The 25,077-nt window shown below is 55.9% G+C and overlaps 2 protein-coding genes across 4 annotated transcripts; one reads left to right on the plus strand and one right to left on the minus strand.

Annotated features, from left to right (window-relative positions):
• Window positions 1-7,177: 7,177 nt before the first annotated feature.
• On the plus strand, window positions 7,178-17,548 carry GIPR (gastric inhibitory polypeptide receptor). 3 transcript variants are annotated; one of them, XM_019425976.2, is made up of 13 exons: window positions 7,179-7,827; window positions 8,218-8,317; window positions 8,757-8,864; window positions 9,280-9,383; window positions 10,079-10,182; window positions 10,379-10,523; window positions 11,230-11,389; window positions 11,599-11,659; window positions 11,995-12,064; window positions 12,183-12,271; window positions 12,366-12,504; window positions 14,517-14,558; window positions 14,656-16,458. In XM_019425976.2, the coding sequence occupies exons 1-13, from the start codon at window positions 7,753-7,755 to the stop codon at window positions 14,860-14,862; spliced, it is 1,404 nt and encodes a 467-aa protein (XP_019281521.1). In that variant the 5' UTR covers window positions 7,179-7,752; the 3' UTR covers window positions 14,863-16,458. The 3 variants fall into 3 exon arrangements, with proteins under 3 accessions (XP_019281523.1, XP_019281522.1, XP_019281521.1); XM_019425978.2 differs by lacking the exons at window positions 14,517-14,558; window positions 14,656-16,458 and adding an exon at window positions 17,318-17,548 and having other exon boundaries at window positions 7,178-7,827; XM_019425977.2 differs by lacking the exon at window positions 14,517-14,558 and having other exon boundaries at window positions 7,178-7,827.
• Window positions 17,549-18,373: 825 nt separating this feature from the next.
• SNRPD2 (small nuclear ribonucleoprotein D2 polypeptide) lies at window positions 18,374-24,781 on the minus strand. The gene is made up of 3 exons (XM_019425982.2): window positions 24,653-24,781; window positions 23,023-23,202; window positions 18,374-18,627 (listed from the first exon to the last, which is right to left on the minus strand). Coding segments are annotated over exons 1-3 (357 nt in total). The 5' UTR covers window positions 24,655-24,781; the 3' UTR covers window positions 18,374-18,452.
• Window positions 24,782-25,077: the final 296 nt, after the last annotated feature.

Consider the following 25,077-nt stretch of genomic DNA (forward strand, 5'->3'; position numbering starts at 1 on the left):
GATATCCCTCCCCAACACTTCCTTCCTCTTTCTTATGGGGGAGAGGAGGGTCCCCTTAGTTCCCCCCCTACAGCCCTCAGCTCCCACAACTTCATTATCCAGTCCGGGTTTTGACATAGGCCCAGCTGTGACTCCGGGAACACTGGCGGTGTCAGTCCGTGCCGGCTCTGATGTTGGGGGAGGAGGGGAGGGCAGAAAACCTGACAATGGATTTAAAGAATGGTGGACCACCTTCCCCCAGTCCCCACTGAGGGTCAGCACCTAGACCACGTTTTATACGAAGAAGCGAACCCAAAGCGGGAAGAGACCTACCTCAGGACACACAGGCTTATCCTGAAAGCACTGGGCTTTGGAATCAGATGGACCTGGGTTTAAATCCTGACTCCGCCAGTTTCTGGTTGGGACCCTGAGCCTCAATGTCCACATCTGGAAAGTGGGCGGTCATATCGTGCCTCTCTCATTCATTCAAAAATGGCTTTTTGATTTAGCAAAGGGGGGGAACAGGGGCGCCTAGGTGGCTCAGTTGGTTAAGCGTCTTGACTCCTGATGTGGGCCCAGGTCACGATCTTGGGTTTTGTGAGATCGAGGTCCCCCTGTCAGCCTCTGAGCTGATGGCACAGAGCCTGCTTGGGATTCTCTCTCTCCCTCTCTCTCTCTGCCCCACTCGTGCTCTCTCTCTCTCTCTCTCGCCTTCTCTCTCTCTCACTCTCTCTCTCTCAAAAATAAATAAACTAAAAGAGTAAAAATAAACATTCATAAATAAATAAAGGGGGGACGGGATCTTGATGGATCTTGCAGGTTGATGGAGGAAGTAAGCCACCATGCACACAATAAATAAGTAATAATAGCTAACATTTATGAAGCCCTTACTACATGCCAAACACTCAGTTATCTTCACTGCCAGCCCTATTTTCACCACCATTTCGCAGATGAAGAAACAGGCTAAGATAATTTCAGAACCTTGTATTACAGAGATAAGGAGTGATGTGATCAAGGATAAGAGGGTGAAGCTAATTCAGGGAGAGTGGGGCCAGGGTAGGTCTCTCTGAGGAGGTAACATTTGAGCTGAGCTGTGAATGACAAGGAAGGAATTATGCACGAAGTTGGGGGGGGGGAAGCTTTCGGAGCAGAGGCATCAGTAGGTGCAAAGGTCCAGAGGTAGGTATGAGTTTGGCATGTTCCTGGGGCAACAAGAAGAAGCCTGGTAGGGCTGGGGCCACAGAGGGAGAGGAGAGCGGAGGGTAGATGAGGTCAGGGAGGAGATGGGCCCACAGATACTCCAGGGCCTAGAAGGCTGTGGGAAGATGTTTGCAGTTTGGTACTGTATCCTCCGTGAGTCTCAGATGTAGATTACACACGAGTACAGTGCCTGACACACGTAGGCTCACGTAAATGATGGCAACTCCTGTTCCTTTCCCAGCGAACACCCACTGTGTAAAGTACCAAGATCAATAATGGGTTCAAAGCGATGACCAAAGTAGATGTGGGCCATCAACATCCTGTGATCACAGCTAGTTGTGTTATTGATCGAAACAAAGCAGGAACCCACATATCCTGCCTCCCCAACTCCCACTTCTCCCACCCTCCACCTCGGTGAGCTCAGACGCTAAGAGAGGGCAAGTCAGATTCCTGGTACAGAACTCCACACAGGCTTCGGGCTGATATGGACTGCCCCCAGAGGGGACACTAGTGGGGGCCCAGAGTTCAGATCCTGCAAGCTCCATGTGTTGGGGGAGGGGAGAGGAGCCACGGGCAGAGGAATTTAGCCTGGTAGGTTATGTGCTGGGGGGTGGGGGGGGTGGGGGCGGAGAGTGACACACAGAGATAAGCCCTCGAGGGGGGGTCGGGATCCATGTGAGCGCAGTGACCTTGGCCAAATAGCTTTTGCTTCTCTGCAAAACGGGAGTCATTCCAGCACCCGAGTCCCAGGGGAGAAAAACAGGTTCAGTGAGCTCAGGCCTGTCAAGTGCTCAGCACGGTGGCTTTTGGGTACAACTAATGGAGCCAGTTTTATTACAAGTGCTTTTGCAGGGAGATGTCAAAGGCCTGGAAGACAGGAGTGGGGAGGAGAGGGCTCTGCCAGGACTGAGGGGGCAGGGCTTTCGGCGTGGCTTTGTCTTTTCTCTCTGCCTCCAGGCTTCCTTCGCCACTCTTCTCTCTTTGTCTCCCTCTGTGTCTCTGTCTGGAAATGGGTTGTTGATCCATCACTTATGAGCTACGTGGCCTTGAGCAAGTTACCTCCCTTCTCTGAGCCTCAGTTTCTTCATCGGGAAGATGGAGATGGGAATACCTCTGCCGCAGGTCTGTTCCGAGGATTAAATGAGATGGCACGTGTGTGAAATGACCAATGTCTGGTACCTACTGTTCTTACTATAATTATTATTACTGCTACTGCAGTAACCTCTGTCTTTCTGATTCCTTCTTCTTTCTTTGTGTTTCTCTTCCTACCTTGCCTTCTGTTAGTCTGTCTCCCTATTTGGGTCTATGCCGGGGCTGGGAGTTCCAAAGGGGCAGGGCCCCGGGACCCCTAGCACTGCCAAGCCCAGGGCCTGATACATTAAAAGTACCCAGTAAAATGAACAGAACCCTGCTCCGTGCCAAACCAGTGTTGGGCGATGCTGGGGACCCACAAGCGACTGAGATAGCCCCAGTCCTGTCCTCACAGAGCTCACAGTCTGGGAGAGGAAGTAGTTATTTGTTGAATGGATGGATGAATGGATGGATGGATGAGCACATAAATGAGCTAACTTTGAGGTGGGCTCGGGATACTGGACAAAATTTGAGTGGAGGCACTTGAGGCAGAGAGTACTGCTAGAACAAAGGTCAAGGGCCTGGGAAGAGTCTGAAGAGCTGGGACATCTCGGAAACAGGGCTGAAGAGGTCAGCAAGGGCCTTGGAGGCCAGGGAGAAGGAGGCTGGGCTTCCTTCTGAGGGCACTGGGGAGCCATGGCAGGTTCTGAGCTGGAGAGGGACAGGGGCAGTTCTTGCTTTAGCGTGATCACTCTGGCTGCCTGGCTGTCCTATGGGAAGACGTGCAGATGGAAAGAAGAGGGTTGCGACCCGGGTGCCCTGGATCAGAACCAGGTCTAGGGGAAGATACTAGAAACCTGGAGGGAAATGCCCAGGCCAGCCGGCTCTCCTGGACACCAGGAAAGGGGCTTCAGGGCTGGCCCCGCCACCACCAGGGGGCAGCCAGGGCTACAGGTTTGAATCTCTCAGTGTGTTTTCCCAGGGTGGGGAGGTTTACACCTTGCTTTGGAGGTGGGGGGGAAGTTGGAGCTATCTGTGGGGCCGGCTGAGAGCCCCTCTGCTCTCCTGCCCCCACCCTGGCCCCTTGGGCCCCTGGAGCCCCCACCCCACCAGCAGGAGATTATGTCAATACAACCCCGCCGCTTCTAGCCAGGACAATATTTGTCCTCAGAATCTGGGGAGGTCGCTATGGAGACGGGGCTGCAGGGTGGGGGGAGCACCCCCTCCCGGCAGAGGGCGAGGGGTGCTGGGCATCTCTGCCTCATCTCTGTCTGATTGTGTCTGAGAGTTTTCCCCCATCCTGTCTGCCTTTCACGTTTCTCTCTCTGAACCATCTCCTCATCTCTGTCTCTGTCTCTGGATACCTGTCTGTGGGTCTCTGTCTCTCAGGCCTCATCTCTGTGGGTCTCTTGCTCTGTCCTTTACTGTCTCTCTCTGGGTCCCCAGCTCTATGCTTCTCCGTAGCTCTAGCTCTCTCTGGGTTTCACGTCTCTGTATCTTGGTCTGTCTTTGGGGCTTTGTCTCTGTCTGTCTCTGGGATCCCATGTTTGTGTTTGTCTCTCTAGGCCCCTGTCTCTGGATCGCTGTCCCTTTCTGCCCCTGGGTTCCTGCTTTCTCTGGATCCTGTGTGTGTGTGTGTGTGTCTGTGTGTGTGTGTGTCTTCCAGGCCTCATCTCTCTGCAGTCCTGAATCTCAGGGGGCCATCTCAGCCTCCCATTTCTGGCCTCAGTCCCCACAGGGTGCCCCCTGTCCCCATCTCTCTCTGCCTCATTTCTCCTGTACCATCTGCTGGCACACCAGGCCCCTGCCTGCTCCCCACAGGCTCTGCTTGGCTACAGCCCCAGCGGGGAAGGCACAGACCTTCCAGCTTCTTCCTCACGACCCCACCTCGCCTGACTGTCTCCTTTGGGGGGCACCGCCTGCTCCTTGCTGGGGGTGGGGCGATGACAGGCACAGAGACCCAGGACCTGAGGCAATGGAGAGAGAGGAACAGAGAGACGGACACCCTAAGAGCTGAGAGGAGATGAGACTCAGGGAAGAGAAAGGGGAGAGGTTAAAGATGGGAGAGGGAGAGATTCACACACACACACACACACACACACGCACACGGAAAGAACAGAGGTGTGAGAATCAGAGTGTGTGTGTGTGTGTGTGTGTATGTGGCCCTGCTGCCCCCTCCCCAGAACCCAGGAGGGTTGGTGGGGGGAGCAGAGGGCCAGGCAGGGTCCCAGGCACCGCCCCTCCTGTGCACCCTGTGCTGGGTTGTGACTGGTTCCCCCGCAGGGGACCTCCAGACTCTGAGGGCTGATGAGAAGCTCCAAAGCCACAGCAGCGTCCTGGCTGGTCACCTCTCCTCACGGCCCATTTTTCAGGCTCTCTCTCCCTCCACCCTCCCCCGTCTTCCTCTCAAAGTGGCCATCGCTCAGTTTCTGCATGTTCTCTCTCCCTCTTCCCCTCCTCCTCTGTACCGCCCCCTTGTTGCCTCTGTTTCTCCCTCCTTGTCTCCCTGTGTACTTTTCTCTATGTTTGTCTCTTTCTCTCTCTGTCCCTGTCTCTCTTGGTCTCCTTGTCTCCATCTCTTCCTGTCTGTCTGTCTCTGGTCTCTCTGGACCCTTGGTTTCTTTTCCTGTCTCTCTCACCACCTAAATTCCACTCCACTGCTCCCCCCTCTTCTCTGGTCTCTCCTCTCCCCCTTTCCAGCCTCCCCACTACCTTCCCAGCTCTAGCTGGGCACCACCCCCCCCCCAGGCTCTCTTGGGGTCCAGGAGAAACGCCCTCCCACCCCCAGCCTCTCCCCGAGGTGCTGGGCTATCTCAGACCCCTCTCCCTCTCCACCCCGCCAACCGAGCCTTTCCCAGGACCCAGAGGGCGCCAGGAATGTGGGGCAGAGAGCAAGGAGGCCACAGCTGGAGGCCAGAGAGCCAGGACCCCTCCCGGTCACCCCTTCTCCCAGACTTGTCTCCTTCCAGCCCCTGGTGCTGGACCTGGCCTCCCCCTACTCCCTGCCCCTGCTGGGGCCTCTGGGCCTCAGTTTCTCCTCTGCAAAGTGGGCAGACTCACCTCTGCCCCACTTATCTAATAGGTCCCGGCGGGGGGGGGGGGGGTGGGGAGGGTGTGCTCCTGAATATTACTAGTTGACTAATGTGCACGAAGTGTGTCGCAGTTTGTACTAATGAGGGATTTGCACCTTGGGAACTGGGACTCAGTTTCTAAGGCTTCCCCCCGTCCCGTACAGACGTTTTTAGGCAAAGGAAGAGACTGGAAGCGGAGACCATGCCAAGGTGTGTGACTCTGTGGTGATGGGGACCACGAGACCCTGTGAGCCTGTGGGTTTGTGTGTGATCGTGGGACGATGGCCTGTGACCCTCGGTGCGTCTGTGTGGCTTTGCGTGATGGTGTGATGGCGGCATCATGGCGCGTGGCGTGCATGTGACCGCCTGGGACTGGTGAGTGCGGGTGAGGGTGCGATGCAGAGTCCTGTGCCTGGACCACCACGGCGCTGGGGGTGACCACGTGAGGGTGACAGTGTGGCCATGTGGCAGCAGCCGTGAGAGTGTGTGCCTCAGTGACAACTGGGGAATGTGTGTCCTTGGGATGTGGCTGTGGACCCTGGTGACTTAAGTGAACTGTAAGAGCATCGGTGGGTATGGTTGTGTGACCTGTAGGTCGTGGCATTAAAGGATGATGTGACAGGGTGAAGAGCCACATCACGGTGGGCTTATGTCACCGACAGTCATGCTTGGAGCCTCTGCTGTATGCCCGAACCTGTGCTGAGTGACACTGGGGACCCAACGATGACCGCAAGGCCCTGGCCGGGTCCGCAAGTTGCCACAGGCCAGTTGGAGAGACAGAGGTGTCTGTGACGTGACCTAGTGATTGTGTGACAGTGCGTGTGACTGACACGGTATCCCCGGGGCTTCGCGAAGACGTGACTGTGTTGCTAGGTGAGTGGAGGGGTCTGCACCCGGGGTGCACGTGACTGTATCACCGTGGATGACTGTCATACCTGGAGGGAAAAGACCTTGGTTCTCTGAGGGTAACCCTGGATTGCACAGCTGTAAATGACCGGCGGAAAAGTGTTCAGGGAGCCACAGCGTGTGACCGTGCTATGCCTCTCCATGGCTCAGTAGATGGGACCTCGTGTGACACCGTGTGTGGCTGCGTGACTGCGGTTGTGTGTGACGGCTGGGGGCGATGGGTGGGACAGCGTGACAGACTGTGACCCCGGCTCCCCGGCTGCTGTTGCACGTGACTCTGAGCGACTTTGATACTCACACGCCACTGGCCCCCTGCTCTGGGTCTCTCCAGAGCTCCCCCCTCCTACTCCCCAGGCCCCGCCCTCTCCCACCACCCCGGGCTGTCACCTCCTCCAGAGCCCTGGTGAGGCAGTGGAGGCAGCAGCAGAGGCAGCCACAGCGCCCCGGAGTGAGTGACCAAGAGCAGATCTGGGGACAGGTGAGGGCTCCCCCAATCCCAGCCCGTTCCCCTGCCCCCATGTCCCGCTCAAGTCTCTGGGTCCCTCTTTCTCTGTTTCTTAACCCACGCCTTGTTGTCTTTGTCTCTCCGTGCCCACGGTCTCTATCCTCCTGTCTGTCTCTGGGTATCTCCGTCTCCAGGTCTCCCAATCTCTGTTCAGCCTATCGCTGAACCTTTATCTCTCCTTGCCCCATTCTCTGTGTCTCTCTCCATGTCTCTCTCCCCTCTTTGTCTCCTTGCCCACATTTTTGTCTTTTTCTGTCGTTTGCTCTCTGGTCGCATTCCGCGCAGTCTCTGTATTTCTGTTTCATCCATTTCTCGGCTCCGTCTGAGATCTTCCCCTGCCCGCCCCCCTTTCTCTACATGGTGCTAATGTGCCAGGTATTGGGGTCAGACGCATTTCCAGGCATCTGGGTCCCCGCAGACCTAAGCCCCCCAGCCCCTAAGCCTCTGACTCCTCTCTAGTCCCTAGGGAGAGGGTCGTTCCATCGACTCGGCTTTCTCCGGATCGGGCAAGGTCTATAAGGTCGAGTCCCCATCTGTCATTTGAAAACCCCGTGGGCTGGGAGAGTGGGAACTCCGAGGGTCCTTTCAAGCCCCGTGCCTGACGATTTCTGTGACCTCTTCTCCGAGGCAGTCCCCAGGTTTCCCAGAGTCTCTAGGTCTAGACTCCGGGTGACATTAGCGCTTCCGCCCTGTCGAAGCAGCTCTAAGGCAACCGCGCCCTCAGCAAACACCCCCCTTCCACCGCCGCTGCCCCAGCAACACTTGGGGGCGGGCCTGGGGATCACGTGTCGGATCTCGGCCTCGCCCCCTCGCCCCCACCCCTTCCGTCGTCACTCGTGGGAGCGGAGTGGGGGGCGCTGCCTCCCAGTCTGCAAGTTTGAGTCCCAGAGCCGATGGCGCTGGGGCCGGAGGGGAGGGCGGAGGCTCCTGACTCTACCCCCTGACCCTGCAGGCCCCTGACTGCCCCTACGTGATCAGACCCTTGGTCCCCCTCTCCCCCCATGCCCCACCGTCCTCACGATGCTGAACGGTCCGCCTTGGCACCTGCTTCTACCGCTACTCTGGTCGTGGGGGCCGCTGCTCCGGAGGGCGGAGGTGAGGACCCGAGGAGCCACAGGAGTTCAAGCCTGGGAGGGCGGTCTGGGGACGGTTTTAAGTCTTCCCCCACTGCAGAGAGAGTTTTAAGGCTGCCCCGCCTGTCCAGATTCAAGTTGTTTCCCCCTCAAATTCCCCTGATGATTTCCAGCCACTCTTTCCCCTAGTTTTCCTGGCGGTTTTCAGCCCTGCCCCCACCCCCACCCCCAACTTCCCGGCCTAGGCACCCCCGAAGACTTAGAAGAGGTTTCTAAGCCACCCAAGACTCCCGGACAAAACAGGGCAGCCTCTTCAAGTCCCCGCAGGGTGTTTTTGGCCCACACGAACCGCGCTGCCTGGGAGGGGGGGGTCGGTCGTGGGGGGGGGGTCCTCCCTCCTCTCTTTCCATAGACAGGCTCTGTGGGGCAGACGGCGGGGGAGCTGTACCAGCGCTGGGAACGGTACCGTAGAGAGTGCCAGGAGACGCTGGAGGCCGTGGACCCCCCAGCAGGTGTGACTGGAGGCGGGAACTGAGGGCAGGGGGAGGACCAGGGCTGAGAGGCGGGCGCTTGAGGCGGGGCTAGGACTGGGGGGCGGGGCCTGAAGGAAGGCTGGGGTCGAGGTGGGCTGGGTCGCAGAGGCCTGGGTGATGCTTGGCCTCGGCGGGAAGCATCTAGACCTCAGTGCTTGGAGAGACTCGGGCGTAGCTCGTTTGAGTGGGAGCCGCCCGAGAAGCAACTTGAAGTGGGCGGGGTTGGGGCGGGGCTGAATCTGGTGGGTGGAGCCTAAAGTGGCCCGCGAAGGGGCGGGGCCTGGGGCCCGGTGGGAGGGGCCGTGGCAGACCGCTCCGGGTGGGCGGGGGTAGGGCAGAGCTTGTTCGTGGAAGGCGGAGAAGCCTTGCGCTGGGTCCAGCCGGTCCACCCGACGCCTGGCCCCCACGCCCACCCCAGGCCTCGCCTGTAACGGGTCCTTCGATATGTACGTCTGCTGGGACTACGCTGCACCCAACGCCACCGCCCGTGCGTCCTGCCCCTGGTACCTGCCCTGGCACAGCCACGGTGAGGTGCCCCCTGGACCCCGCACCCCCCCCAACAAAAATAGATCCTAACCCTGCCCCAGACACCACTCACCCAAATCTCGCCTACGCTTGATCTCCTGCTCCTTTCTGTCCGGCTGGGTGTCTCCTTCTGCCTGACCAAGCTCTGTCTCTGTATCTCTCTGAGAGCCCCTGGGTTCTTATTTTCTCTCCTTTTCCTTTTCCTTTTCCTTTTCCTTTTCCTTTTCCTTTTCCTGAGTCTGTCTTTGGGCGTCTTGATCTGCCTCTCCTAACCAGCTATGTGGCCTACAGCAATTTATTTAACCTCTTTATGCCTCAACTTCCTCATCTGTAAAATGGGGTTGATAATAGTACTCTTGTCTTTGTTTCTCTCTCTCTTTCTCTGTGCCTCTGACCCCCTCCTTTGTTTTTGACAGTGGCTACAGGCTTTGTCCTCCGCCATTGTGGCAGTGATGGCCAATGGGGACCTTGGAGGGACCATTCTCAGTGTGAGGACCCAGAGAAGAATGGAGCCTTTCAGGTAAAGAGCAGTGAGGGATTCAGGTTAGGATGTGCAGGGAGAGATGAAAAGACAGCTGTCTCGGGTAGAGCCTGAAACCCCTTGTACTGTTGAAGATAGAAACCCAACTTAAACTTGCACGATGGAGAAAGAAAGAGAAATGTATATTGGCTTCTGTGATTGAAAAGCATTAGGCCACAGTTTCAGGCACAGCTGGATCTAGGCGCTCAAATGCTGTTGTTGGAAATCTCTCTGTCTCTCACTACACCATGACTTTGTTTTTCTCTGTGCTGGTCTCATCTTTTCCGTGGGGTGAAAAGTGTGGTCCCCATTAACGAACACCAGGCTCACATCCCACCAACCAAGCAAGACGGTGGGGAGACTGCATTTTGCTCTCCATAGCTCTAACGAAATGTCCCAGGACTGACACTTATTGGCCTGTTGTGAGTCGCGCCCGCCCGGCACACTGTGTAAGGGTGTGTCTGTGTGTGCAGGGGGTTACATAGAATGCTCTGATTGGCTGGCTGGTCACGTGCTCAGCCCTGGACTGAGGGGCGGAGTCAGCCCCACCCAAAGAGGGTAGATGGATCCCCAAGGGAAAATTGGGAAGCTGGGCGGGAACAAAAAGCAGGGCCCCTTTCTGGCCCTGGGGGAAGCACTGAACTCTGTCCCTGTGTCCCCCTGTCCTCCTGCACCCCACCCCCACCCCGGCTTAGGATCAACGGCTGATTTTGGAGCGGCTGCAGGTCATGTACACCGTGGGCTACTCCGTGTCCCTGGCCACACTGCTGCTGGCCCTGCTCATCTTGAGTTTCTTCAGGTGGGACCTCCAGCCCTGAGCGGCAGCGGCAGACGCTGGGCCTCAGTTTGCCCAGTAAGATGGGGTGGTCAGTCTCCACGACCAACAGGCATCCAACAAGCGGTTCTGTGGGAAGGGTTGGGAGGTGACTTAAGGGGTTCTCTGGGGCCACGGACAGGTCTCCAGGGGTCCCCAGCCTGCCTCCTATCTCCCCTAGGCGGTTGCGCTGCACTCGAAACTACATCCACATCAACCTGTTCACGTCTTTCATGCTGCGGGCGGCGGCCATCCTCACTCGAGACCGTTTGCTACCTCCTCCTGGCCCCTACCCTGGGGACCAAGCCCCTGTCCTGTGGAAACCGGTGAGCGTCGTCCCGCTCTTCTCAAACTGGGGTTCTGCCTCCTCAGCGTCCTCCATCGTTGGCCCCCTCACCTCCTGTATGGGACTTTTCCATTCCCTTTCTCTCATTATCTCACCCCTCCCGGGACTTGTCCACCAAGGAGAGAGTCCCCTTGCTGGAGGCGGGGCGTGGCAGGATGGGAGAAATTAACTGGGCGAGCGGGGGGTGCGGGGGTGGGGTGGGGCGGGATTCGGTAACACACCAATTTGTTACTGAGAGACAAAGGTGGGAGAGGCTAAGGGTCTGGGGGCCCGGGTGAGAAAAACTTTGTGGTCGCGAGATGGGCCATACCACTTGTTAAGAAGCCATGGGGTGGGAGAGCCCATGTGCTGGTGGGACCAGGGGGATGGGATGGGAGAAACCTTTGGATAGGGCAAGTAGTTAAGTTCAATTTTTAGGAGGTGGGGTGCGAGAGGCCATATTTGGGGGAGGGAGGATTGGGGAGGGACTCTGATAAGCAAGATGGGTGATACCAAGTGTCAAAGAGGTTAAGCGTGGCATAGCTCGCACAGGGGAAGAGAGCAGATGAGGGAAATCGACCACGGGCTCCATCCGCTGGCGGTGCAGAGAGGGAGGTGAATGCTTGATGGCGGGAGATGGAGGAGGAAGGCTTGGGGCCCCCCTGGAGGCCTTGACTGCCCCCTCCCCCGGTCTGGCCACTCCCTAGGCCCTAGCTGCCTGCCGCACGGCCCAGATCGTGACCCAGTACTGCGTGGGCGCCAACTACACGTGGCTGCTGGTGGAGGGGGTCTACCTACACAGTCTCCTGGTGCTTGTGGGAGGTCCCGAGGGGGGCCACTTCCGCTGCTACGTGTTCCTCGGCTGGGGTGAGCCCCGACCCTGTCCCCTGCCCAGCCCAGCGCGTCTCCACTCTCCCGATTACCCCGCTGGTCTACCTCAGGGGGTCTCCTCCCCTCTCTGGGTTTTTGCCTCCCCACCCCGGCGGGGGAAATTCCGCGGGTCTTGGGCCTGGTGGGGCCCGTGCGCGCGCTGACGGCTGCGGCGGGGTGGGGGGCGGGGGTCGGGGTCTGCACAGGGGCCCCCGCGCTTTTCGTCATTCCCTGGGTGATCGTCAGGTACCTGTACGAGAACACGCAGTGAGTCTTGGGGTCTGGGGTGGGGCCTGGGAGGTGGGCGGAGCTTTGAGGGACGCGGGCGGGTTGTGATGGAAACGCGGGGAGGTTCGGATGGCACGTCGGGGCTCGGAGGGAAAGGGGCTTGGTGGGATCTAAAGGAACGGGGAGCTAGGAAAGGTTGTGTGCTGGAACGGGGTGGGGGGGGGCGGAATAAGGGCGGGGCCTGGATCGTAGAGGGCGGGGCTTTAAAGGAACGTGGGTGTGGCGTTAAGGAAAGTGGGCGGAGCTGGCGAAAGGGTGTGCGTGATCCCGAGGGTCCTGGGGTTTTCTCTTAGCTCTACTCCATCTCCCACCAGGTGCTGGGAGCGGAACGAAGTCAAGGCCATTTGGTGGATCATACGCACCCCTATCCTCGTGACTATCTCGGTAAGGCCGACCCTGCCTCCTCCGGGCCATCCTCTGGAATTCCCCACCCTGGGAAACTGGGCGCCTCCTGTCCCCCGGGACGGGATGCGGCTGGCTCAGCCTCTGTCTCTCCCTGCAGATTAATTTTCTCATTTTTATTCGCATCCTTGGCATCCTCGTGTCCAAACTGAGGACGCGACAGATGCGCTGCCCGGACTACCGGCTGAGGTGAGGCAGGGTGGCCGGGACGGAGGGAAAGGGGCGGGGCGCGAGAGGGAGGAGGACCTGGGGCTGCGGGACCACTGCCACCCTCCGCCAACAGGCTGGCTCGCTCCACGCTGACGCTGGTGCCCCTGCTGGGCGTCCACGAGGTGGTGTTTGCTCCCGTGACAGAGGAACAGGCCCGGGGTGCCCTGCGCTTCGCCAAGCTCGGCTTTGAGATCTTCCTCAGCTCGTTCCAGGTGCTAAGGCGGGGTGCAGGGGGTACACCCTTCGGCCTGGGGCCCTCCTCCCCAGAAGGGGCGGTGGGGGGGGGCGCTACAATCGTCCACCGATGCAGCCACTGAATGCAGTGTGGACACATGAACGCGTTCCTCCATTCTGTGCAGGGTACTGAGCTAGCTCTGTCCTGAGCTGGGGAGGCAGCCGGGATGGGGACAGTAGACCAGGTGGCTTAGCAGTACTGCCTCCTGGGGAAGATGGAGGGCTTTGCAGCCGCACAGGGGCTCCCAGGGCTTCCCACCTCCGTGGCCTTCACCTAGAGTCTGAGCTAGGGTGGGGGTTAGATGAGGTGCCTGGGGCTCAAAATGTAAGGAGGCACTCACTCCAGAATTTAGGGCCAACCCTGCCTGCACTTGTTCTGCCCCAGTAGCCACCTGCTTTTCCTTGTTGGGCCTCAGTTTTCTCATCTCTAAGTGGGAACAATACGAATCTCACCTCACAAGGCCGTTCCTTCATTCAATTCAGCAAAAACCTATTGAGCGCTTACCGGGTCCCAAGCCATCTTCCAGGCTTACTATGGGGATACGGCCAGGAACCAAATGGTTCCTACCCTCTAGTGGGAGAGACAGATGCTAAACATGCCATAGGAGAAAAATCTACCGAATGTCGGATGGGGAGACGTGCCCTGAGGGAAATAGAGGGGCAGACAATATATGGGGTTATAGACAGGGGGCCAGGGAAGGCCTCGCTGAGAAGACATACGTTGGAGGCGAGGGAACGAGCCAGGCAGATATTTGGGGAAGATGTTCCAGGAAGAGAAACATGAAGTGCAAGACCCCTGACGTGGGCGAGAGTACCTTTCATGATGGAAGAAGGCCAACATGCCTGAAGCGGTGGGAGCCAGAGGAAGCAAGGGGGAGATAGCCCAGAGAGGCGAGGTACCTGGGCAGTGAGTACCTTGGCTTTTCCTTGAGTGGGTGGGGAGCCAGCGGAGAGGGATGTGATCAGAGTTAGAGTTTATTTTAAAAAATTATTTATTTATTTAGAATAAAAAGTTTTTAATGTTTATTTCGGAGAGCGCGCGCCAGGGGGGAGGGGTAGAGAAAGAGGGACACAGAACCCAAAGCAGGCTCTGAGCTCCGAGCTGTCAGCACGGAGTCCATAGCGGGGCTCGAACTCACAAACTGCGAGATCATGACCTGAGCCGAAGTCAGGTGCCCAACCGACTGAGCCACCCAGGCGCCCCTTAAAAAAATCTTTTTTAATTTTTTTTTTTTTTTTTTTTTTTTTTAGGAGAGAGTGAGAGAGCTAGTGGGGGAAGGGCAGACAGAGAGAGAGAGGGAGACAGAGGTTCCAAAGCGGGCTCTGTGCTCACAGCAGGGCTCGAACTCAAACTGTGAGATCATGACCTGAGCTGAAGTCAGATGCTTAACCGACTGAGCCGCCCAGGCGCTCCAGAATTGGATTTTAATGGGATCATGGAAATTAATGAGATTTATAATATCTTAATAACAAATGATTGATTTGTTAGTTTATCAAGTAATTTATTCGTAGTTATGCATAGTTTGGATCTTAAGTTTATATGTAGAATGTATATATTTATAGAAATAGATAAGTGTCAAGTAAAACTAATTTATTAACAACACATATTTCAACACGAGGGGCCAGGAACCAGAGCTTCTTGCATATTTGTTACCTCAGTTCTCACAATCACCACTCTATTATAATTACCCCCACTTTCCAGATGGAGAAACTGAGGCACAGAGGGGTTAAGTACTGGCCTAAGTGGGTCGGAAAGTGGCCAAGCAGGGTATCCTATCTAGGCGGCGGTCCCCCTGTTCTCAACCTGATCGTTCAGCAAACAGGAGAAGGCGGAAGGCGTTCCAGTGCCGGGAGAAAGTGGCTGAAATAGTCTAGGACCAGGGTGGCGGCAGCCGAGGTGGTTTGGGACCTGCTAAGGGTCCGAGCCCTTGAGGGGGTATCTGCCATCCGGCCCCCACTCTCGATTGACCCCCGCGCCTCCTTCCGGCAGGGCTTCCTCGTCGGCGTGGTCTACTGCTTTATCAACAAGGAGGTAGGGAGGGACAGCCCCGGCTCGCCGCCCGCGCCCTCTGGTGGCCGCGCAGGGAACGGCGCGCCCGGGGCCGCCTCTGAGCGACGTTCCGTTGCAGGTGCGGGCGGAGATCCGCCGCTGCTGGCATCGCTGTCGCCTGCGCCACAGCCTCGGTGAGGAGCGGCGCCAGCCACCGGAGCGCGCCTCCAGGACCCCGCCGTCGGGCTCAGGCCCCCGCCCGGTCGCCACTGACCGCACCCCGTCCTTGGGGACCCTCCCAGGGCCTAGGAATGAGGCCAGCCGGGGCTTGGAAAGTCACTGCTAGGCAGCGGTCCATTCGAGTTAGCACGTATTTATTGAGCGCCTGCTGTGTACCAGGTCCAGTGTGGAGGGCACTGGGGAAATTGGGGTGGGGGTGGGAGGGGGGAAACAGAAGAAAAGGTCCCTGTTGCAGCTCACCAATGAGTGGGGGAAACAGCAAAGACAGAAAGAACATCAAGTGACAGACACATTCGTTGTGGAATGGCCCATGAAGAAAAATGAAAAGGGAGCCTAAGGTGAGCCAGGAGGATCTCTGTCTCTGAGGTGACACTTAGGCCATACCTGCAAGAGGTGAAGGAGACCACTTTGGGAAGAAAATTCTAGGCAGAAGCAACAGCATCTGCAAAGGCCTCGAGGCAGGAAAGAGCTTGGGGGACAGGTGGCCTGCGTGGCTGGAGTGAGATGAGTCAGGGCCCAACCGATGGGGAGAGAGAAGTGGGCAAGATCTGGAGTTTTCTTCCAGGGGCATTGAAGATTCCTAGCAGGAGTGTCTCATGGGCTAATTTTTTTTCTTTAATGTTTGTTTTGAAAGAGTGAGAGAGAGAGAAAATCCCAAGCAGGGTCCTCGCTATCAGCGTTGAGCCCCACGCAGGGGATCCCAAGAACCATGAGATCGTGACCTGAGCCGAAATCAAGAGTCGGATGCTTAACCGACTGAGCCACCCAGGCACCCCTGATGGGCTAATGTTTTAAGCAGATCCTCTGTCCGCCATGTGAGGGAACCGATTATTAGGGGCAGGAGTGGCCACTGCAGAGGGGGGGTGAAGTGGTCAGACTCCGGCGCTATTTTAAAGGTAGCACTGAGGACTTGCTAATGTGTGGCACGCAGGACGTGCAGCCAGAAGTCCAGGAAGACTCCTAAGTTTTGGATGGTGGAGAGGAAAGAGATAGGGAGATGGGGAGTTCAGGGTGGGGAGAATCAAGAGTGCCTTTTGGTCACGTCAGGCTGGGAAAAAGGACCTGGGGCTCACAGGAGGGGAGATAGAAATACAAACGGGGGTAGAATGCTGGGCCAGAAGGGACTTGGCCTGTAGGCTAAATATGGGCCATTAAAGGCAGGCCTCGGAGCCGAACCCAGGACCACTGTCGGCTGGGGGTGCGGACGCACATCCCCACCCTCCTGGGCGGCCCCTGGGAACTGGGAGAATTAGGGGGAAGCCGACAGCCTGTGTCCGGACCACCTGTACCCACACTAGACTCTCCCTCCTAAATCCGCCCCTGGCTCACATCTGCGCTTAGATTCAGTTAGTAGCTGGGTGTTTGCCTTGGGGTCCGCAGCCCCCTGGACAGATGTGCCCCGTTGCTGCCGGAGTCCTTCAAGCATGTGGTCCCGCTGGGACCCCCCCCCCCGTGGGCGTTGGGGGATGCTCTGAAGCAGGGACCTTGTAAATAAAGCATGAGAAATGAGGCTGGCTGCGTGGCCGGGTAACTTCTGGAGGGTAGCACTGCTCTTCAGCCACGTGCTGCCACGAGAACACAGACGCTACGCTGCCACCGTCCCCCGTGCCTAGGAGAAACCCCTACTGGGAATGTTCTGTGATCTCCCGATACGCAACTCTCTGCCGTGCGTACAATTAAAATTGCGTGTGTGTGCCAAACATTTTCTGAGGGCTGCTTCTCTGAACAATGGTGTCGGAATGGCAAGACTGCAGAAACCAGCCTGGTTCAAACTTAGTTTGGGTACTTTCTAGCCGTATGACTCGGGAAAAATTCCCAGCCTCTCTGTGCCTCAGCTTCTACTTCTGGAAAGCGGGTACAATGATGGCACCTACAATCTAGGTTGCCCGAGACTCTGGCGAGTTACTCTTAGGATGCTCCCTGGTGCGGGGGGCGCGCTTTTCCTGCAATCTCTGCTTTCGCTTTCACCCAATGAAGGAAGGGGTGATTAGAAACCATTTGGGCAGGGGCGGGTGAAGGGGTGAGGAAATTCAGACTGATGCCAAGCAGGGTGCCTGAGGCAGGAGCCTTTGCTGCCAGCCCTCGAGGCAGGGAAACAACTTCCCACTTCCTGGGGAGAAGTCACCAAGAAGGGGGATGGCAGGGCAGGGATCTGAAGCCAGGACTGGGATTCCAGAGCCTGTGCTTTCCCAGCTGCTGCGCAAGAATCGAATCCTTGCAGGGGTGGAGAGGGGGCGGGGGGTGGGGGTGGGGGGGCGCTGGGAGGAGTATCTCCTGCAGCAGCACCACTGCTCCCACGTTAGATAACGTGGCTCCATCATTTCCTGAGTGACCCTGGGCAAGTCACTTACCCTCTCTGGGCCTCAGCTGTCTCATCTATAAAATGGGATGGCTCTAGTATCTACTCACCAGACGAGTGTTCCAATTAGATGTGGACCACTCAGTAAATGTGCACCTCTATAACCTTACGGCTGTCGCTTTGTGTCACGCCTTCTCCTGTTACGGGGTCCCTCGCTGTCACTAATGGACTCCTGGAATAACTCAGGATGTGCCTTCCACAGCTCAGGGCATCAGACATCTCATTTTGTCCTCATTCTGACCCGAGGCCTGCCGACTCCCGACCGACCGAGCGTTTGGCCCCATCTGGAGAACGGAGTGAAAGACGCAGGCAGAGACAGAACAGAGACACGGGTGGGGGAGAGCACAACGTGTGCGCATCACCCCAAGACAGGGATCTTCCTTATCCCCCTCCCCACAATAAGTGAGCCTCCCACCCTGCCTTCCCACCTCTATCGCCCTACGCCCTGCCCTACGCCCTACTACATTAGTCAGAAAATTTCACCCGAGGGCAGAGGGCAATTGCCCTACTACATTAGTCAGAAAATTTCACCCGAGGGCAGAGGGCAATTAAGTTGTAATTCGAGGGCAGCAGAGCTCAGGGTTGAGCCCCAGGCTCTGGAGCAGGGTGGGTTTGAATGACAGCTTCCCGGCTTCCCGGCTGGGTACCTCCGGGGAAGTGCTCACCTCTCTGTACCTCTCAGTTCCCTCCTCTGGAGACGGAGGCCAGAATTAACAGCGCCTGCTCACAGCGGCGGACAGGAAGGCTGAGCGGCACAGGGGCCGGGGCCTGGCACCCTAACAGTTTGGCAGTTGTCAGCTGCGGTCGCTGTCAATATTTGGGTACCGACTGCTACAACGGTACCTTCTCCTCCTCTCGGGGAGGGCAGGTCGGGGCTCTCCTGGGTACTGCTGGGTCCCCAGCATGGCAACACAGGCCTGGCACAGGGGAGGCACTTGGGGGACTGTTTCCTGACTGAACAAATGGAAAAAAAGACTGAAAGAAATCCTGAGTTAGACCCCAACTTACTGAGAGAGGGGTAGAGGAAGCGAAGAGCCAGATGCGATGACAAGAAGCAGCTAGGAAAGATGAAGACAGAAAAACGAGCTCTCTGTATCCAACCTGTGCGTTTCACAGACGGGAAAAGTGAGGCCTGGAAGGGGCAGAGACGGGACCCTTCACCTGCTCAGAGAGGTCCCGATTCCAGCGCCCGGCCCCACGCCCAGCTGCCTCCCTCCCGAGTCTGCCTCGCTCACAAGGCTCTGGGAACAGACAGATGTCACTAAGAAAAACACAGGACTTTATTATTCCCATTACAGAGGGCAGATCTTCGCAGGATGACAGCGGGGACGAGGCCCCTACTTGCCGGCGATGAGCGGGTTCCGCAGGACCACGATGACGGAGTCCCCGCGCAGGAACATCTTGGAGATGTAGCGGTCCTTGTTGACTGGCTTGGACTTCTTCTTGCCCTTGCCGCTCTTGGGGACCTCGGTCCACATCTCCTTCACATTCTCCAGCACCATGTTGCAGTGCCTGGTGGGGGCAGGGGGTGGGGAGGCACCAGGAGTGAGGTGGGAGCCTTCCGCCCACCCTCTTCCAGCAGTGCAGCATGGGAGAAGGTGCGGGCCCGGGGCCAGGACAGCTGGGGCTCCCAGGCCACCTCTACAAGTCCTCGGGTTGAGGCCTGGGCAATGAACTTCACCCCTCCGTGCCTCAGTGTCCTCCTCCCTAAAATGGAGCCATTTGCAACACCTCCCTCGTACGGCGTCTCGATGAAATGAATCAATACAGAGGGCTCCTGGGTGGTGGCTCAGTCAGTTCAGCGCCCTCCTCTTGATTTCGGCTCATGTCATGATCCCCGGGTCAGGGGATCAAGTCCCGCATCGGGCTCTGTGCTGAACGTGGAGCCTGCTTGGGATATTCTTTCTCTCTCTCTCTCTGCCCCTCCCCTCTCTCTTTCTATAAATAATTAAAAAAAAAAAAATCAATACAGTATTCTTATTCTTGTCAAGACTTACGATAAGGGACTGGCCCAGGATAAAGGCAAGCAAAATGGGTCTGCCTGTGTTTCTTCTGAACTCCAAGTGCGTCTAAAGGCACCAGCAGGGGGGCGCCTGGGTGGCGCAGTCGGTTAAGCGTCCGACTTCAGCCAGGTCACGATCTCGCGGTCCATGAGTTCGAGCCCCGCGTCAGGCTCTGGGCTGATGGCTCGGAGCCTGGAGCCTGTTTCCGATTCTGTGTCTCCCTCTCTCTCTGCCCCTCCCCCGTTCATGCTCTGTCTCTCTCTGTCCCAAAAATAAATAAAAAAAAAAAGTTGAAAAAAAATAAAGGCACCAGCAGGGATGCTGCTTCTCTTTAGAGAAACAGAGGCCGCAGGGGCCTATGGTGTACATGACGCCTCCACTGTAGTCCTGCTCAGGGTGCCAGGGGGACACGGCTGAGGACGGTTTGGATTAGCTCCCTCAACAAACACTTGCCACGAACAGGGCAGTGAATGAAACAGGATATCCCCGCCCTGACGGGGCCTGCGTCCCAGTGAGGACAGAAGGATGCCAAGCGAGTAAACAAAGGAACCAGAAGTGCTCTCAGGTTATGTTAACTGCTAAGAAGAACAATTCAAGCCGGGTGAAGGGATAGAAGGATATGAGGAAATGTGACCAAGTGCTAACAAGAAAAGAAAGTCGTTAAGAAGAGTGGGGAAGCAGGGGCACCTGGGTGGCTCAGTGGGGTAAGCGGCCCACCACGGCTCGGGTCATGATCTCACGGTTCGTGAGTTCGAGCCCCACGTCGGGCTCTGTGCTGACACCTCGGGGCCCGGAGCCTGCTTCCGATTCTGTGTCTCCCTCTGTCTCTGCCGCTCCCCTGCTCATACTCTGTCTCCTCTCTCTCTCAAAAATAAACATTAAAAAAAAAAAAAAAAATTAAAGGGGCGCCTGGGTGGCTCAGTTGGTTGAGAGTCTGACTTTGGTTCAGGTCACGATCTCTCGGTCCATGAGTTTGAGCCCCGCGTCAGGCTCTGTGCTGACAGCTTGGAGCCTGGAGCCTGCTCTGGATTCTGTGTCTCCCTCTCTCACTGCCCCTCCCCTGCTTGCACGCACTCGCTCTCTCTCTCTCAAAAATAAATAAACGTTAATTAATTTAAAAAAAAAAAAAAAAAAAAAAGAAGAGCAGAGAAACTCTGTGCCTCGCTATGGAGTGATATCCAGGAGGGACTGCTGAGTGAAAAAGGCCAAGTGTGCATGGAAAGTGATCTTCTGAAGGGAAGAAAGAGGGTAGGAGAAGCATATATACCACCCGCTTGGCTTGCACAATGCAGAATCCTGGAAGACGCTCAGAGACTGGGAGCAGTAAGGTGACCTAGGTGGACTGGGGACAAGCTGGATGGAAACTTGCCACTGGAGTGCTATTACTGTTTTTGGAATGATGTGAACACATTAGCACTTGAAAAAAAAAAAAAAAAAAAAAAAAAAAAAGTAGTGTACCAATATGGAAACATTCCTGAGATACCGTTAAGTGAAAAAGCCGAGGTCTAAAACTGCATGGTAGGCCACTGGCACGGATTTATTTTTTAAAGTTTGTTTATTTTTTTTGAAGGGGAGGGGCATGCCAGAGGGGCAGAGAGAGAGGAAGACAGAGAGAGAATCCCAAGCAGGCTCCGCATTGTCAGCGCACAGCCCGACACGGGGCTCGATCCCACGGACCGCGAGATCATGACCTGAGCCGAAATCAAGAGTCAGAGGCTTAACCGACTGAGCCACCCAGGTGCTCCAGCAGTGATTTAAAAATAAAGAAAAAGCTAGGGGCGCCTGGGTGGCTCAGTCGGTTAAGCTTCCGACTTCGGCTCAGGTCATGATCTCATGCTCCGTGAGTTCGAGCCCCGCATCGGGCTCTGTGCTGACAGCTCGAAGCCTGGAGCCTGCTTCCGATTCTGTGTCTCCCTCTCTCTCTGCCCCTCCCCCGTTCATGCTCTGTCTCTCTCTGTCTCAAAAATAAATAAATGTTAAAAAAAAAAATTTTTTTTTTAAATAAAGAAAGAAAAAGCACCCTCCTCTGTCTGTCTGCATGAGAACTTGTAAGGAGACCCGAGGAATTTGCCATGGAGGGCTTCCTGGGGAAGGCAGCCTTCCGATTCTTTGTCTCCCTCTCTCTCTGCTGCTCCCCTGCTCACACTCTCTCTCTCTCTCAAAAATAAATAAACATTAAAAAAAAAAAAAAAAAAGAATGCCTTCGCTGACCTGCAGTGATGTTCTCAGACCGCGGATATGTGTGAAAAACAAGACGCAGAAGAGCACGTGGAAGATTCTATCTTAAAAACAACTAAATTCACGATAGCGACGACATGCCAATGAGACCTCAATAAAGCTGTCGGCAAACACCACGAAGGAGCCCCCGGGTGTGTGTGTGAGTCAAATGTGGCAGGATACACACTAGGGTGGGAGGCTGATCTATATCATACATAAAAAACATATATAATAAAATATATATCCTACATAGAAAACGAACCACCACCTACTGAGCGCTTATCAAGCGCCCCGGCCTCTTCTGAGCACTTTCTGAGCACTGACCCAGCAATCCTCACTGCAGCTTACCCCCGGGAGGTAAACACGAGTGTCATCTCCGGCTTCCAGAGCAGGACACTGCGCACAGTGGGATGACATTTTAGAAGTGGCAGAGCCTGTGTTCAAGGCCAGGTCCACCTGCCTCCTTGGGCTCGGCACTTCCTGGTCTCGGTCTCGGTCTCAATCTCCTGGAGAAGAAACTGAGGCTCCGAGAGGAAAAAATCAGTTGCTGTTCCCTCTGGCTGAAACTCTCAGATCCTAGCTTGTTCCTTTATTTGATTCGGGTGTTCACCGCTGCCTCTTCCTATGGGGCCTCTCACGTCACCGTCTAGGATGGCACCCCCTTCCCAGCATTCCATACTCTCACCTGGCTTTACTTTTCTCATGACAGCTTATTCCTGTGCTTGCTGTCGGCTTCCCTACCTACAGCACAAGCTCTCTGAGTACAGGAGCTATCCCGTACTTTGCTTTAGTCACTGCTGTGTCTCTGGAGCCTAAAAAAGTCCCAAGCATGGGTACTTGATGTTAGACATTCTATGTTATAGCCGCAAACACTGATTAAGAGCTTCCTGTGTGCCAGATGCTGTCCTTCTTTTAATTTTTAAAAAAAAAATTTTTTTTTTTAACGTTTTATTTATTTTTGAGACAGAGAGAGACAGAGCATGAACGGGGGAGGGGCAGAGAGAGAGGGAGACACAGAATCGGAAGCAGGCTCCAGGCTCCGAGCCATCAGCCCAGAGCCCGACGCGGGGCTCGAACTCACAGACCGCGAGATCGTGACCTGAGCTGAAGTCTCGGACGCTCAACCGACTGAGCCACCCAGGCACCCCTCATTTTTTTTTAAATGTGTATTTATTTTCGAGAGAGAGAGAGAGACAGAGACAGAGCACAAGTGGGTGCGGGAAACACAGTATTAGAAGCAGGCTCCGGGCTCTGAGCCGTCAGCACAGAGCCCGACTCGGAGCTCGAACTCACAAACCGGGAGATCATGACCTGAGCCGAAGTCGGACGCTCAACTGACTGAGCCACCCAGGCGCCCCAGCAGATGCTGTACTTCTAATGACTTGATTAGATGCCGCGTGTATTAAGTCACGGAATCTTTGCAACCACCAGAATTACTGCCACGGTACGGAAGAGAGAAAGTTAGCTCCCGAAGGTGTCGCGGCTGCTAAGAGGCAGAGCTGGGACGCGAACCCAGGAAGACCGGCTCCCAAGTACATGCCCGTTAACTTACTGTACTGCACACCTCGAGGTCTGGAGAGGCTTATGCCCCAGGACTCTGAAAACCTTGTGTGTGGGCTCCTCATACTGGAGCTGGGGCCGCCTCTGCAGGCCTGGACGGAACACCTTCCAAGAGCCAGGCACTCACCTATCGAAGGCCTTCACACGGCCCAGGAGCTTCTTGTTGTTGCGGCAGTTGATGAGCACTTGGGTGTTGTTCTTGACCGACTGCGTGAGCACAGAGAGCGGACCCGTGTTAAACTCTTCCTCCTCCCGCTTCTGCAGCTCCTCGGGGGTCATCTCACTCTTGGGCTTGTTGAGGAGGCTCCTGCGTGGGCAAGTACGGAAGCGGTAGGTGAGAGGGCCCAGAGCTGGAGCATGGGTGGTCACATGGCCTTGCGCTCAGCGTCTCCTCAACCTTCCCCCTAACACGCCCACCCTCCTGCTCAGCCCCTCTCGCTTGGCATCGCAGCTCAGATGCTTAATAGACATTTCCAACCTTACGCATCCTCGGTTGAGCTGCACATCTCCCAACCGCCCCCACTTACTCTATCCAGAGCCTTCCCTGTCTCCATCCTTCTAGTTCCTTGAGCAAAAACTCTGGTATCAACTTGACTCTTCTCTCTCACATCCGCCATTCGATCTGTCAGCAAACCCTGCCATCTGCTTCTAAAATACATCCAGAGTGTCACCATTTCTAACCATGGCCTAAACCTCCACCATCTCGCTCCTCAGAGCCTTACTTGTCTCTCTGCTTCCACCCATGCGCCCGGACAGTCTGTTCTCCAGAGTAGTCCCGGATGTTGTATCAAAACCTAAGTTATATCATCGTACTCTTCAAAACCCTCCCATGGCTCCCATCTCTGTAAAAAGTAAAATCCAACTTTTTTTTTTTTTTTTTTTTTTTTTACAATGTCCTGCATCTCCCCCCATACCTCTGGTTCCAACCAGGGGCCTCCTAGGTGGTCCTTTAAGGTATTAGGCAAACTTTCACCTTTGGCCTCTGCATTTGTTTTCCCTCAGCCTGGATACCTCCCCAGGTTATCTCTGTGGTTCTGTCTTCAGGTCTTTGCTCAAGTGTTGCCCTCTCAATGTGTCCTTCTGCACTTATTATTAAGTTAATCTCTCTCAAAACTGGCATTCCCCATTCTTTTTACCCTGCTCTATTGTTTCTTTACTCACAGCTCTGGTCACCTAACATGCCATATGCTTTACATGTTTATTATAAGTGTATGTATTGCCTGCCTCTGCCCACCCCATAAGCCGCAGCAGGTTTTCCCCCCTTGCGGGGTGGGGAGTGCTACTCACTGATATATCTATCCCACGTGTCTAAAGCAGTGTCTGATACATGAGCACTCAAGAATTGAAGAATGAATAAATAAACAAGCGAAATCATTACGGCGACTCGTTAGTCGAAAAAGTCGCGAAATAGGTGAAAAGCCAACCGTTTCCAGCTCTAGTTGTCCGCCTAAGTCCCATGCCTCAAACCGTTATTTCTAAAACTCCGCACTCCCCTTTCGCAGGCTCTTCCCCTCAAAATCCATTTCAATAAGATTAATTCTCTGGGAAAGCTCCTAGCCTATTATCTGACAAAGCTGCCTTCTCTCCCGAACTTAGGATCCATCAAGGGCCCCACGCCCGCCCTCAATCTCATCGGTGGAAAAGTGCGTACTTTACCCCTAAAATCTGCCTCCGTCCCGCCTCTGCCCATCACTGATACGCGGCCACATTTACGCCCTCAACCCCACTCCCGCCGCCAAAGCCTAGCCCGGCCTCACATGGTGGTAGCGGCTGGGCTCTCAGGTCAGCGCCGTCTCGTCCGCGTTGCTCCCGCCTCTGAAACTAGAGCTACAGAAGGGACTTCCGTTTCCCTTGGTCCACTTCCGTTGGCGCCTGCGCAATGCCAACCGGGGGGGGCGTGGCCTGTTGCCATAGCGATCCGCGCCAGGCCTGCGCGGAGGTGGAGTAGAAGCCTCGCGTAGTGGTTCCAGGTCTTTTAGGACCGTACGGGGCAGATATTCACGAGAATGGAGAGAAAAAACGGGTCCGACTCAAATCACTTAGCTGTAGAGTGGCACAGGCTGAAGGAGGGAAAGGACACGCTATTCCAAATGCCCGCCGGCCTTGCCTCCGGGGGCGCGGCCTCCGCGAAGCCAATCGGCTCCTCGCCTCAGGGATGGACACCGCCCCTTTTCCATTAGGG

Source organism: Panthera pardus, unplaced genomic scaffold, assembly GCF_024362965.1.
Source record: "Panthera pardus isolate Hobbes unplaced genomic scaffold, ASM2436296v1 HiC_scaffold_18, whole genome shotgun sequence".
Lineage (NCBI taxonomy): Eukaryota > Metazoa > Chordata > Mammalia > Carnivora > Felidae > Panthera > Panthera pardus.